The sequence below is a fragment of the Laccaria bicolor genome, genomic scaffold (genome assembly GCF_000143565.1).
Source record: "Laccaria bicolor S238N-H82 LACBIscaffold_13 genomic scaffold, whole genome shotgun sequence".
In the NCBI taxonomy this organism is placed as follows: domain Eukaryota; kingdom Fungi; phylum Basidiomycota; class Agaricomycetes; order Agaricales; family Hydnangiaceae; genus Laccaria; species Laccaria bicolor.
This window is the reverse complement of record NW_001889884.1, coordinates 219590-234213: the sequence shown is the minus strand read 5'-3', so window position 1 is coordinate 234213 and position 14624 is coordinate 219590. Positions and strand designations below refer to the sequence as shown.

Genomic DNA, 14624 nt, shown 5'->3' with positions numbered 1-14624 from the left:
GCAATATGATGGCAATCCTTCAACCTCATCCCCATAACATAGATAGGGCCAAGGACACCATAAACTACATGTCAACTACAAACTTTTTTAAATGAAAAAGCAGACACTACAAACTTTTGTAGTCTCAAAAAGCGGACACTACAAACTTTTTTAATGAAAAAGCGCAACACTACAAACTTTTGTAGTCTCAAAAGACGGACACTACAAACTTTTTTAATGAAAAAGCGCAACACTACAACTTTTGTAGTCTCAAAAAGCGGACACTACAAACTTTTTTAATGAAAAAGCGCAACACTACAACTTTTGTAGTCTCAAAAAGCGGACACTACAAACTTTTTTAATGAAAAAGCGCACACTACAAACTTTGTAGTCAAGATAACCTTTTGACTCTAACCCTAACTATGTAGTCTAAGTCCATGCTTTTGTAGTCTAAGTTCGACTTTTGTAGTCTTTTGTAGTGTATTAGTAAACTTTGTAGTCTAATTTCGACTTTTGTAGTCTTTTATAGTGTATCAGTAAACTGTGTAGTCTAAGTCCGACTTTTTTGTAGTCTATCAGTAAACTTGGTAGTCTATATCTGATTCTTATAGTACAGGATGCACCTTCCTTTTTTGGTCATTTTTCCCACGATACAATAATTGTAGCCCTTTCTTTTAGCTTTCTGAATATACTGAAATCATGTTATTTGGTTTTGTTTTTATAGAGAAAAACACAAAAAAAAAAAAAAACACGATGCTTTTGAAATTCCTTTACCTAATATCTCCACAACGGGAGCACTTCAGAACATAATTCAAACAGATTCGGGAAGCTACAGTGCAGGGCTACAACTTTCGTTTTTGACCATTTTTCGTAATTGGTCATGTGACCACCCTCCAGGGAAGCCCATTGCATGGACCCTGACATGTGGGATACATTTGAAAAATTGCAATGAAATATCCAGGGATACATTTGAAAATTCACAATGAAATACCAAGGGTATCTATTGAAAAATCACAATGAAATACCCAGGAATACATTTGAAAAATCACAATGAAATGCCCAGGGCTACATTTGAGATTTTGCAATGAAATACCCAGGGTATCTATTGAAAAATCACAATGAAATACCCAGGAATACATTTGAAAAATTGCAATGAAATACCAAGGGATACATTTGAAAAATCACAATGAAATACCCAGGAATACATTTGAAAATCGCAATGAAATACCCAGGGTATCTATTGAAAAATCACAATGAAATGTGCCAGGTATCCATTGAAATTTTGCAATGAAATATCCAGGGATACATTTGAAAAATCGCAATGAAATGCCCAGGGTATCTATTGAAAAATCGCAGTGAAATACCCAGGAATACATTTGAAAAATCACAATGAAATACCCAGGGATACATTTGAAAAATCGCAATGAAATACCCAGGGATACATTTGAAAAATCGCAATGAAATGCCCAGGGTATCTATTCAAAAATCGCAATGAAATGCCCAGGGCTATATTTGAAAAATCGCAATGAAATGTCCCAGGTATCCATTGAAAAATCGCAATGAAATGCCCAGGGTATCTATTGAAAAATCACAATGAAATGCCCAGGGTATCTATTGAAAAATCACAATGAAATACCCAGGAATACATTTGAAAAATCGCAATGAAATGCCCAGGGATACATTTGAAAAATCGCAATGAAATGCCCAGGGTATCTATTGAAAAATCACAATGAAATACCCAGGAATACATTTGAAAAATCGCAATGAAATGCCCAGGGCTATATTTGAAAAATCGCAATGAAATGTCCCAGGTATCCATTGAAAAATCGCAATGAAATACCCAGGGTATCTATTGAAAAATTGCAATGAAACATCCAGGGATACATTTGAAAAATCACAATGAAATATCCAGGGCTGCATTTGAAATTTCGCAGAAAATGCGCTGGGTATCTATGGAAAATTCACTATGAAATACCCAGGCCTACATTTGAAATGCCTTTCCAAAAATCCTAAGCATTATAGATATGGCCTCTAGGCTTAAGTCTAAGTTATAGAAATGACTCTCTAGGCTTAAGTCTAGGTTATAGATAAAAGTGGTAGCCACCAGTCTTTATATGATGAGCTCTCGTTGCCGAGCTGCGACCAAGGCCTGGAAGGAACGACCGAATATGTCTGACAATGAAAAGGAGATATGGCTCTCCCTGTTCAGGGGGGAGTTGGTAAGTCCGAGAGATCCTTGCACCGCTCAAGGTTAAATCAATAACAGGATTTCATTCGGAAGGCTCTCGGCTCGCATGCCATCGAGGAGTTCACGTATGACATCCCGATGTTCCTTCAGGCTTGTGTGAAGGAGTATGGCCCGCCTGATATTGACTGGGCAGTTGTTCAAACTGCGCCGGACTGTTTAGTCCCGGTCTACCTTGACAATTGGTGGGTTGAAAAGGATATTCAAGATCGGGTTGGAGGGGCACGTGATTGGAATGACTTGGAAACATTCGGCGTGGCCTTGCATGCGGATATGGTAAGTAAGCGGCTCATCCCTGATAGACGTTTATCACGTTGGTTGCAGCTCATCAAAAACTACCACACGGGCAGCGAGCTGCCCCTTCCATCGGCGACACTGGAGATTGAGCGTATGAAGAACCTTCGGGCTAGCATTGCCCGAGGGGGAAAAACTTTGGAAGCTGAATTGGACCGTGTCTACGACAGGCTCCACGACCTCGAGGATCGGCTTGAGAGTTCAACAAAGTCAATCCAGGTGATGGAGCATGAGTGGAGGGATGGCTGGTGTATCGCATATGCCGACAGGCTGTTAGCGGAGGATGCAGTTGACGATGATTCCGATGAGGGGCATACCGACGCAAAGTCCCTGTCGGTGGCCCCCCCCATGTCGGCCCAAACTCAGACCCCAAGGATTCCCGTGGCAGCAACATCCCGGCAAACCCACGCCGTTGACATTACTTCGACAACATCTCGGCCTAAGAAACACGCTCCCCCAACAATTCCGCCGGCATCCACTGCCGATCGTACCTCACGCCCTATCGTGCAAATTCTCCAGCGAGCTGAAAGCTTTGACTTCAAACCTCTTCGTCATATCAAACTTTCTTCTTTGAAGCCAGCGCAACTTCAGCCCCAAGGCCGACGAGAGTTGGACGGCCATCACCTGTCATCGTCGGGAGCGCCGGGAGAGTTTGAACGTATTTTGTCAGAATTTTAAATCATGCAATTTGTATCTAGCATTCAAGTGGTAGAAGGAAGCCACTACCTTGAATACGTAACATCGCCTTGACTCTATCCGGCTCGTCCAGAGACAACCATTTCTTAAACACCTCTTCAGACATCATGACCACGTGTGGAACACCCCCCAAACGTTCAGAGACCCTTTCTCTCATAAAGAAAGCAAGACAGTATCGGTCTGTGTCCGTCCTGGATACTCCGTGCCTTACCACCTTCCCAAGAATTGACAGAACTGTTCCGGAGCCATACCGAAATCTAATCCCGATGCCAGGTAATTCCACCTGAAGGTCAGGGTCGACATGGGAGGATAGATTGACCAGAAGGTCGTACATCCAATCTGCATTCTGACCATCCCGGTGCAGAGGTGTTTCTCTTTCACTAATTACCGACAGACCTGTGAAGGCAGTTCCCCAAACCTTCATGATCCGTTGCAAACAATCCTTATCCAGCGTCACTGATGATTGAGGACGGAGACATCGAAGCAGTGCTCCTCGGCCCCCATAATGCTGCTCCGGGTGAATGACACTCATAATGCCACCGATAATCGCTTGGAATTCAATTACCTGCCAAAGGAACTGTTCGCCGGCTCCATTGTCTTCCTTCAAAGACGCCGATGCCTGTAACGGACTTCCATCATGCTGGGTGCTGTTCAGAACCAAATAACCCGAGATTGACTTTGGACACTTACCCCGTGCCCTGCTTGATACCACAACGGGACGAGATTGACAATGCCCAGAGGGTACTTGCAAAAGCATATATTCCGATAATATCTCGGATCGCTCCTCCAGGTGCCATTGCTTTTGTCAGGTACCTGCAGCAACGGGTGAAGTATTTTCGCAGCGGCTCGGACCTGAGCCTGAATTACAATTAGTCAATTGGTAATGACAAGCTAATTGATTTTAATTACCTGTAATTCTTCCGACATAATCCCCGGAAGATACCATGCGAGGATATGCCCCATTCGGTCATTGACTCTTGTAGGGTTTCCCTCGACGACATCAATATGCTCCGGAAATGCGGGAGGGAACTTGGAAGCAATGGCCGTCTCCACAAGAATGCAAGTGCCTGGTATAGAAGAGTGAGTCTTTTTTTGCCCTCGACTGAGTCCATGGTAACACGTACCCGTCGGCTGCTTTCCAATGGCGCCGATATAATCGTCAATGTCCCAGTTGACCACGATTGGCGGGTTTGTCCAGGCTTCGGCGATTACGGCAATAGCTCGTTCACAGTGGGTAACGAGTCCCTGAGACAGTGACTCGGCGGGATAATCATTCGGAAAGTCAAACAATTTGTGCCAAAGACGACTGGCAAGGTAGGTGGAGATGTCGTCGGTGACTGCCTCCAATGCCGTCAACTGAGCCTCCATGTCGTCAAGAGTGGCGAGCTTTTAATGCAAAGGAATTGTCTTTTATACAGCATGCCTCATGCTATCCATGCATCCAGGGTGGCTGTCACATGTCCGGCTATTACCTATTACCCGAAACGAATTCAACTGATTAATGGGATTTCGGGCCGATATGGAAATATTAATTTATGGATTAGATGCTACCAACAGTATTTGCAACATGTACCCCATTTTGTGCCGGAGGCGATGTCATCGGACCAAATTACGTCATACCGCTCGTTTCGGCTGGACAGGGATTGCCAGGGTTAGGGTTATGGTTCTGCCGGATTCGGCATTTGTTACACCGAGCATTGGGCCCAACAATGCAATATAGCCTAATTAAATATTGGGCCCAACCTTGGCCGTTGGGAGTTTATCATGGGTCTCAGTTGGGCCCAATGCCATTGGGCCCAACAACGCAGTATAGCCTAATTAATAGCTTCGGAATATTGGGCCCAACCTTGGCTGTTGGGAGTTTATCATGGGTCTCAATTGGGCCCAATGGGCCCAATTCCTTTTGTGTATCCCTCATTGGGCCCAATTATGCTTCTCATAGTTTTGTTACCTTGGCCCCAACAATGCTGGCTTAACGTCTCACAGACATTGGGCCAAACTATGCCCAAATGGTGCCAACTATGAGAAGGCTTCGATCACTAATAAGTGACATGCCTTAGGTGTTCTTGTTGCTCACCGAATTTCATCAATGCGGACGCCAACTACTACATCTCTCAGCTCAATCAGTGATCACAGCTTCTCTTGCAAAAACCAGCACGGAAGTTGCTCTTCCTGTACATGCGGTGTCCTCACTATTTGCGACGGTGACTACGTCGAAAAGAATGACCTGAAGCTCTCTCTTTTGTCAAGTCAAAGTGCGTTTTTCCTGTCTTTGACACCCGCCGCCTTATTTCTGCTCCATGTCACTGGCTTGTTGCACAGAATACTACACCTCACGGGGTCGACTCCCCACATCTCCATTATATTTCCATCGTCGTCTACTAAGCAGTCCGGTCCACTACTAGCGGTGGGCACGATACTTTTGCAATTTTCGATCTCATTCCAAATTCCAATCTCATTCGCTCATTTATTTTGATGACGCGCCTACCACTTTGCTCCGATACGCTGAAACGCTAGCCATCATTATTATACTCTAAAGCTATTGTCGTCTGCAGAAGTGCAAATAATAAGCAAATTCTCCTCAGCCCTTATTTTCCATCCGAGATTCGTGGTGGTGCTGATACTAGGTCCTTGATGAGAAACAATCAACTGTTTGGTGGCACAAACCAGTAGTAATTGGAAAACCGAGACTCACATCATACGATGGTGGGGTATTGACATCTGTCTGCGATTCCAAGTCTGTATCAATCTCGAGCTCATCTTCTAATCCACACAGGGTACGGCCGAGACGTCCAATGCAGTCAAGCAAGACATGTTGTATCCCCAGCAGATGACGAACAAGATCCATGAGGTGACCGCCAAACTTTCTTCCATGGATAATGAAAACTTTGAGAAATTTCGGTGCCGTTTCGTGTTCAGATTGAGGGTCAACTCCTATGTATAAGAGGGCCTTGAACAAGACGTCTCCCGCGAGGAGAAAAGCGACGATTGATGCTATTTGGAGAGAATGAGGTAGAGATTCTGTAGGACGTATGAGCTTGAGTGACTATGCTCCGGGTTGGATAAACGACTGTGCGTACTGAAGATGAGACTTGAGGCAACGGGAGGTTTCAGGAGAAGGAAGGTGCTTGTCAAGAACATAATTTCTGCAGGAATGCCGAGGACAGGGCGAGTCCGAGAAGGGTTCGAGAAATACCGTATGGAGAGCGGTATCAGGAACAGACCGAATATCGATAATATGACGAGTATCATGTCCAAATGTCGAAGTTAGGAAGCAGGAGGGCAAATACTCTTAGTGAGACATGTGGCTGTGGCCCCGAAAGGAGCATACTGGGACATTTATGTAATTCAAGTTGGTGACGGAAGAGAACACAAACTTGACACACACAATCTGGCATACTATAGAAGAAATCACTGTTGGCGTTGTGTTGGCGCAAATGAGCAGAGTGAGACCACGGAAATGCGGGGGTCGCTCCTGTCCATCTTTGACATCTACTGATCCATTTAATTAACGATAATAAAAAAAGGCGCTCCTCGGCAGATATCATCGTCGAAAATAACGAAAAATTTAGTTTTCACGGTGGGTCATGGTGTGGAAAGACAACAAGAAGTTTCTTCAACAGATCGTCAATATTGAGTCTTTGAAAGTTCAGCAATGACAACCAAATGACAACACCAGCAGGGCTGCTCACGGTAGGATCTGCCTCCTTACTAGATACCTTTGCAGAGGGAGAAACACGCTCCTTGGCTCTACTACATTAGGCCCAGCCTTTTTTTCAACTTTTTTTGGCCTTTTTCCGCTTATGGCCGATGGATGTGTTCAATCCGGATCAGTTCCCTCACTTCCTCGACGACCGCGTTCGCAAGTACATCACGCCGAACCCCTTCATATTCCTCCCTTTCAACGCCAGCTCACGGACGCTTGGGGCAACAGGTAGGTTCGACGTTGACAATATTCTACTAGGCATGCCTTGTTAACTGTCGTCCATGCGAGTATTTGAGAAGAGGTGCGTATTTCTGTTCGTTTTCCGAAACACGAAGCGCTCTACAGACCTACTAGTAGACTACCCTGCTACTACCTACGTAAATGTCCGATCGCCATCAAATTGTGTTCGCATAAGTTTGGGAAATCGCTTCTCTCTTCAAAGTTACGTAGACCCAGCCTAATGCTGAAATCGGAGGTTTACAAATCCCGTGGTTCGGTGGGTCAAGAACATGGCTCACAGATCTTGACGATCTAAGTGGTGTCGAAAGCTGAAGTGATTCTGCATTAAGTAAGCCGGAACCAAGCCGGAATGGAGCGGCTCCTTTCGAATTCCAGTCTCATAGGGGTCTCGCTGTTTGAGTCTTCCCAATTGTTGCCACGGACATGATATTCGGGATATTATTGATATTCGCTCTGCTCTTGATACCGCTCTCCATAGGGTATTTCTTCAACACTTCTTGGATCCGTCCTTTCCTCTGGGTACCAGCAGAATTGACATCCTTGATGGGCGGTTTCTTTCTCCTGAAACGCCACGCCGCCTCAAGCCCTATCTTCGGTAAGCATAGCATAGTACTCTATCCAGCCCAGAACCACTCAAGGATTTTGTTCTACAGAATCCGTACCCCACGCCATCAAAATAGCATCAATAATCCTTTTCTTCATCATCGCAGACGCCTTGTTCAAGGGCCTCGTATTTCTGGGAGCTGGGTCTAAATCCGAAGAAAAAATGGCACTAACCTTCATTAAGTTTTTTGATATTTATGGAAGGAAGTTTGGTGGTCATTTCATGAATCTTGCTCGTCGCGTACTGGGCCTTGAACATATCTTGCTTGATTGCGCTGGAAGCCTCTGTCATGTTCTGTGTTTGGGAATTGAACCCGAGGATGATATAGACTTAGAATCCCAGGCACATGCCGATAGCGTACCATCGTATGATGTGAGTGTTGCATTCATTAGTAATTACTGCATTGTGCTAATTGACTATTCCGTAATCAGTAAAATCACAAGCCCACTTTCAACGCTTTTGAAAGCGTGAAAGCGTTATCGCTTTAGGAATTGAAGCCCGTATTGTTTGAAAAGTGATTTCAGCTTTCAAAAGCGGCGAAAGTGGGCAAAGTGATTTGGGAAGTGGGGGTAAAAGAGGTTGAAAATATGGCTGAAAGATTGCTAGAACTGCATGTAAAAAAGCAATAGAATTTCGAAACATTGATAAAAACAATAGCAATCCAGTTACTAGAGCTGAAGGTCCTGATCATTCCTCCACCAAATGCTCGTCATCATATGTGCCCACGTCATCGGCTGCCGGCTACAGATAACCGCCTTGCACTTGCTCACTCTTATCTTCCCTCATTGTCACCCAGAGACCATATCTCACTTTCCAATACTACCGCTCTCCGCACACTTGGCGTCTGCCGGGGTGGAGACGAACAGTAAACAAGCAACCAGGCCGCTTTGTCCAGAAGCGAAGAGTCGCCGTCGTCCATCGTCGGCGAGGTCAGCGAGCGCCGTCAATATTATCGAGTAAACTGAAGCTTCGCCAAGTCGACATTTTGACGTGCAGGAGGCCTTTGTACTTAGAGATGAATGAAACGAACGGTGAGTCGGTGACCACAAAGCGAATTGCTTACCCACACCCGATGAGGACCCAGTTGACCAAGCGACTGCACCCCATCCATAGTCCGCCTCCACCGTGATAAGCGTCCCGAGTTTGGGCCAGGGGGAAGGCTGGGTGCTCAAAGGAGAGCTTACATTCTCGAAGAGGCCAGCTTGGCCGGTTCTTAACGTGGTTATGCACCCTACGACTGCGTCAGCTACGCATGTATCATTATTATCAGTCCTCAATCAGTAAGGAGCTTACAAAACATTAGCAACAATCTGTTTCTCTTGATACTGCTTCTTTGGGCTCTCCTCGCTGTCAGACTCCAGGACAGTCTGAGAACAGGGGCGACAGAGGGCGAAGCGGTCGGCGGACCAGGGGTGGGAGTGAGAGAGAGACTGGAGGAGGGGGAGATCGCGATAGGGGGCCTAAGACTGAGGCCTGTAAGTCAGTGGAAGGACGCCCTAAGCGATGGGATCGTGGTGCACAGTCGTCACGCTGTGTTACGCTCGATGTGATCGAAAGTCACCAGGTCACGTCTTGTCCTCCCAATAAGTAAACAACGTCCGACAAACAAAACGGCAAGAAAAGGACCTGATCAATCTTGTGTAATGTCTGGGTCATAGAATATTTCTGCGGCGGTCCTGCCACAATCAATCAAGTCAATGAGCATTCTCATATTTAGCGGGAAGAGAGTTGAACATACCGTTTCTCAACACCCTGAACAACGGACATTGCGTCGATAATGGTGCGATGCGCCGGACCTTCTCTAGCCACGCTACTTGGGCTTTCAGTTCCGTTAATCCGAATAGCAAGATGATATCAAAGTCAATATGGTAGTATTTCCCATCCACTTTCGATTGGGGTATTACGATGTGTGATAAATCCGCTTTGATACTACAAATTTGCGTATAATTGTCTAGACGTATTTTCAAGAAACTCGTTGAGGATAATTCACGAAGGGGAAGATCAAAGGTGACTTACCTGAGTCAACGTTCTTCCATTTTGAAGTAGGATTGGTGCCACCGTGACGATAGCAATTAATTGGGCAACTGAAATCTTTGAAGCCCTCTGTCGGTGAAGTGGAATCTTTGAAATAGGACCTCCGGAATTCTTTGCTTTCCGTTACTTGAGTGTTCTAACAAAAATAGAAATCGGAAAAATAAGAAAAATTCATCAGACGTATACACACTTTGGGCAAAATGATATCGAACGAGTGACTGAGCCTCTTTTCGCCAGCAATGCTAACGAAGGGATCCCCGACACGGTCCACATGATCCTGATCACTCGGGTCGTAAGGGATGTGACAGAAGTACCCATATGTCACTTTCGATACACGGCTTTTGACAAAGTGGTCCAGATAGAACGAAATAGCGCCGTTTGAGACTGCCTTGTTTCTGTGACAGGGACACTGAATCCGTAAAAGGAGGAGAGTTTCAAAAATCGCTTACACGTGTGACGTGGTTCGCAGGGCGTATAACATTTAATCCCATAGGTTTGAGAGCCTCGTGAACTTTGTCGAACAGCCAATCACTTGCGGAAAATCCTCCCATTAGAACGACGTGCTGCGGGAATATTGGTATCATTGGGCATAGATGATGAAGAGGACACACTGAGATTCCTTTGTGCGCCGATTTTCGCTGTTCCACAACAGCGTTGACGATAGGTTACCGCATTCTTCGAACCCTCCGTCAAGTGTGGAGTAGGTACTTGAAAAAGTCAGCAAAAACATCGATTATCTTCTTCCAAGGGGGCAGTGGAGGAAGTTGTTCAGAGATGTGGGCAGTCTGCTTTGTTTTCGGCCGGAGATGCAGCTTGAACCTAAAGGAACGTCAACCAACAACCAAACAAAAAAAGACAAACCAGTTGCCCGTTCCATTCCACTTTATACCAGTCACCATCCTCAGCTTGTTCGAAGATTCCTTCACTAGCCGACTCAGCACCAATAGCGCGAACAGACCCTTGCTTGTCATAATAGACTACAGTCGGTATCTTTGAAGAGCCACTGCTATGCTCCTGCGCTGGAAATCTGGAAGCCTTGAGATCTATGCGTATGGAAAATTGGTTAAGATACCTAGTCACCCCCTTCACTTCAGGTACTTGTCCGGGATCGAGGATGCTGCAGGTTGAACATAGAATGAAACTAAATAGAGTTAGAAGTCGACCAAGATACCTGTAGGAGATTCCACTGAAGGTCGTGCCTACATCGAAAGCCATAACAAGTTTTCGACGAGATCCTTTGTATGGCGGCCAGGAAGACATGATGGGTGACAAAGAAGGGAGATCGCTGAGCGCTGGGAAAGGTGTGCTGCTGTGCGATCAATGTGCGATGGGGCTGCCATGCCAGCTTGCTGATGTTTGTAGACTTGCTTTACAAGTCAGTCATTTAGGATCAGCCAATACAACCTCGTAAGAGAATTCTGCTACATGATCTCCAAACCATGCCTGTTCGTCATCTGTGATAGCCGGCCCTTCACCCCCCACTTTCAGAGTCTGCATAGGGCCAGCCCAAAGAAGCCTGCATTCTACCATTTCCTGTAAAACCAAGACAGAAAAATTTGTGCAATCAAAGATGGCCAGTTCCTGCATGCTCATGGCTATGCCCGGCCTTCCCAATTGCTGCAGCACGTCGTCATCAAAGGTTGGACAGCCGACGATTTCAAGTCCCATTCCGTGCCATCTGTCAAGAAATTTCATGAGGTTCACGGTGGGGGCGAGATCTTGTAACACCAAACAAGGGATGTCGAAGATGAAATGGTCGGGGATCGCGTCCAGGGGACACATAGCGAGCTTGAGGGTCGTAAGGCCTGGATGCTGACATTCGAAGAGGATGGCGAGGAGCGTGTCGACGCTGAGGTCTTCCAAGACTAGCGTATCGAGAGTGGGAGAGAAGTGGGGAGTTTCGGGCGGTGGCATATTGCAGCTGTTGAAAATGATTGATTTGAGGATTAGCTGGCGCAATGAGGTGAGCTGTGCGACATCTCCGAGAAATGTATCCAGATTCAACCGGCCCTTCTCAGGCCTATTGATCCCTTCTTCTCCCTCAGCTCCACTAGCCCTTTCCCCATCAGTTCCGCCTTCTCCGCCGTTCCCCTCTTCGTCTTCTGCAGGAGATAGGACGGAAACGCTGAGGTACTCCAACTGAGGAACAAACTGCGTTACCCATTCCCCCCCGTAAGCGTTTCGGAGCCGTAGGAAGTTGGCACCATCGATATCGAAGTTGTGTAGTGCTGGGCAGACGAAGACATCTCTATCATACACATTCAAATCGTCATCAGCATCATCTCCCTCGCATTCCAACCTGAGTATCTTCAAAATCGGGGCAGTGCCACGCAGTTCCTTCAGGATCACTGGCAAGGAGGAACTGCGAATCGTAGAGATATAGAACATATGCCAGCGAGATATGTGGGGCAGGAGTAGCTCCATTGCGCTTCGCACCCGAGCGGCTTCCTCCATGTCGTACATGAAGTCGTCGCCCAAGCTCATCCTCCCCAAGGTAATCTCCAGCGGAAGATCGCGCGACCACTGTAGCTGGTGCTGAAGATCGATGAGGGAAGATCCCTCATGTCCTGAGTCAAGAAAAAAGACAACCCGGGTCCAAAACGCTGGTACGCTGGCAGCGATTACGCGCCATTTGGCGCAGACAGAAGCGATGTTATAGGGAAAGAGACAGGAATATCTGAGTTCTTCGTCGCGCCTCCAAATGCACTTGTATACCCCAACGATCTCTGGGACCAGAGAGTTGCTGGAAAAGTAAAACTCCCTTTCGTCCGTGACTTCCTCGCGGTTTTGCATGTACACAATTTTGAAGATCGTCAACAAGATTTCTGTAGGGAACATGTCTGCAGCTGTTAGGCTGGACCAGCAGCGCTTTAAAGGTCACGTAAGTTAAAACGTCGCGTAGTGTATACACGAAACGCACGATATGCAGCCAGGTGAGGTAGTGGTGAAAGTTCGATGTAAGGAGCCAGTACCGGTTATACGCGACCTGAGTCACCTGACGAAGTCATGCCATAGAAAACTTCTGCACGTGACTCGATCTATCGCGGAAGGTTTCCGAAGTGGGCGGGCTTCGACTTGTTCCTCGACGACGACGACACGGCCTTGAGACTTTCGCTCCTAACAACGACGGCGACGCTACCTTTAACAACAGAGGCGATACGTATGGTGCGTTACTCTGCACTTCCCAGAGCTCCTGAGACCTAATGCCAGTGACAACCTACAGAGCACCCGTAATGCCAACAGTTACATAGCACTCAACACCTCAACCTCATCATCTTCCTCGACGTTTGAGTCTTCTCCTTCGGGGCTGGTCTCAACTGATTATGACCTAGAATATGCGCCTCTGCTACCGCCCATTCGAGGGGGGAAACAACACAAAGGGTCACTGACCATTCTCCCTGACGGGCGAAGCTATACATACGCGTATGGACCACCTGGGCTTGCGGGGCTCTGGTATAATGGGTACGCGCTTGCGTGTGCGTTCTTTGCTAGCATTGGAGGACTGGAGTTTGGGTATGACCAGGGCGTGGTGAGTATATCTACGTGTCTCATGGCGTTTGAATGTATTCAGATGCTTACTATGTGCTTGAGTAGATTGCAAACGTGCTAGTTATGGAAGACTTTATCCGCCGTTGGCCCATTACACCGTTACAGAAGGGGATTTTGAGTAGCTAATTTTTTCTATCGAACCAAGTTTGGTTTCCTGATGCCCAATTTCCAGCTGCTGTCCTTGAACTCGGGGCTCTGTTTGGTGCCCTTGCAGCGGGCTTACTTGCAGACAGGTACTCACGTCGACATTCAATTATACTCGCTTGTGGTACGTCTTTGTTCCTTTTCAACCTCTTGAACCCACACTCAGTCTGTCCTACCTCATCACAGTAATATTCACAATCGGGTCCTCCTTCCAATGTTTCGCACAGAACCTGCCACATATTTTCATCGGACGCGCGATTGGTGGCGTTGGCATTGGTGCGCTGAGGTTGGTTTTCACTCGCTCTCTTTTTCCCCGATCTTGCGCCCTGAGACTGACCGAATCTCGCAATACAGCATGCTCACCCCACTCTACATGGCGGAAATTAGTCCGCCCGAAGTCCGCGGTTCACTCATGGCGCTTGAACAGCTGTCCATCGTCGTTGGTGTGGTGTTGGGTTTCTGGATTGGGTTTTGGACACGGAATGGTGAGATTCGCTTTTTTGCCTTCTTTAGATTCAGCCGCACGTCTATTATCTACTGTAGGGTTCATTATCTTATATGCCCCTTCATGTCACAACCCAGCTCCGCTCCGCTCCTTCCCTAGCTCTCCCCATCCATCGCTCGTCCGCAGAGCCCCTTTGGTCCCATCATCTTTTTCTCCACCCTCTTTTCCCTTTGCCTCCCAGACTTCTTGCTGAATCCTTATACCCGTCTTCCTAGTCCCCGGCGCCATGTCATGGCGCATCCCCCTCGGTATCCAACTTATCCCAGGGCTGATCCTCGCAGTTGGCACCTTGTTTCTCCCTCCCTCCCCACGGCTGATGGTTCTACACGGCCGTCACGAAGACGCCGAACACAGCTTGACGATGCTTAGAGGGCGAAACGGAGCTCAAGGCGGGTTGGTCAAGGTCGGCATCCTTCTTTCCTTCCCTCTTCTTCTTTTTCACCTCTCTTTCTCCCTCGCCTTGCTCCCACTAATAGTCGCTGTTTGTACACAGGTTGAGTTACTGGAAATGCAAGTTGAGACGATCCTTGTTCAGCGTGTGGATGGGGACAGAACGACGAAGGGTGTTTTTGATGAGTTGAGAGTGTGGAAGAGGCTTTTTGGGAAGAAGTATAGGGATCGGACGATG

General features: G+C 46.9%; 6 protein-coding genes across 6 annotated transcripts; 2 read left to right on the top strand and 4 right to left on the bottom strand.

Moving 5' to 3' along the window:
- Window positions 1-2147: 2147 nt before the first annotated feature.
- LACBIDRAFT_327542 (uncharacterized protein) lies at window positions 2148-3196 on the top strand (the record flags this gene model as incomplete). The annotated part of the gene is made up of 3 exons (XM_001881573.1): window positions 2148-2198; window positions 2246-2500; window positions 2549-3196. 3 exons carry the CDS (start codon window positions 2148-2150, stop codon window positions 3194-3196), a joined length of 954 nt encoding a protein of 317 aa, XP_001881608.1.
- A 16-nt stretch (window positions 3197-3212) lies between these two features.
- LACBIDRAFT_298012 (uncharacterized protein) lies at window positions 3213-4582 on the bottom strand (the record flags this gene model as incomplete). The annotated part of the gene is made up of 4 exons (XM_001881415.1): window positions 3213-3854; window positions 3905-4072; window positions 4124-4281; window positions 4339-4582. 4 exons carry the CDS (start codon window positions 4580-4582, stop codon window positions 3213-3215), a joined length of 1212 nt encoding a protein of 403 aa, XP_001881450.1.
- Window positions 4583-5698: 1116 nt separating this feature from the next.
- Window positions 5699-6355, bottom strand: LACBIDRAFT_327540 (uncharacterized protein; the record flags this gene model as incomplete). Its single annotated transcript, XM_001881414.1, has 3 exons — window positions 5699-5719; window positions 5910-6208; window positions 6295-6355. 3 exons carry the CDS (start codon window positions 6353-6355, stop codon window positions 5699-5701), a joined length of 381 nt encoding a protein of 126 aa, XP_001881449.1.
- Window positions 6356-6880: 525 nt separating this feature from the next.
- On the top strand, window positions 6881-8198 carry LACBIDRAFT_327539 (uncharacterized protein; the record flags this gene model as incomplete). The annotated part of the gene is made up of 7 exons (XM_001881572.1): window positions 6881-6907; window positions 6977-7148; window positions 7266-7297; window positions 7371-7416; window positions 7639-7755; window positions 7871-8136; window positions 8196-8198. The coding sequence occupies 7 exons, from the start codon at window positions 6881-6883 to the stop codon at window positions 8196-8198; spliced, it is 663 nt and encodes a 220-aa protein (XP_001881607.1).
- A 372-nt stretch (window positions 8199-8570) lies between these two features.
- LACBIDRAFT_298010 (uncharacterized protein) lies at window positions 8571-10543 on the bottom strand (the record flags this gene model as incomplete). Its single annotated transcript, XM_001881413.1, has 9 exons — window positions 10410-10543; window positions 10248-10361; window positions 9989-10186; window positions 9781-9934; window positions 9503-9715; window positions 9391-9440; window positions 9058-9224; window positions 8828-8995; window positions 8571-8772 (listed from the first exon to the last, which is right to left on the bottom strand). Exons 2-9 carry the CDS (start codon window positions 10347-10349, stop codon window positions 8571-8573), a joined length of 1254 nt encoding a protein of 417 aa, XP_001881448.1. The 5' UTR covers window positions 10350-10361; window positions 10410-10543.
- Window positions 10488-11881, bottom strand: LACBIDRAFT_298009 (uncharacterized protein; the record flags this gene model as incomplete). The annotated part of the gene is made up of 3 exons (XM_001881412.1): window positions 10970-11881; window positions 10660-10915; window positions 10488-10610 (listed from the first exon to the last, which is right to left on the bottom strand). Exons 1-3 carry the CDS (start codon window positions 11056-11058, stop codon window positions 10488-10490), a joined length of 468 nt encoding a protein of 155 aa, XP_001881447.1. The 5' UTR covers window positions 11059-11881.
- Between the last annotated feature and the right edge of the window lie 2743 nt (window positions 11882-14624).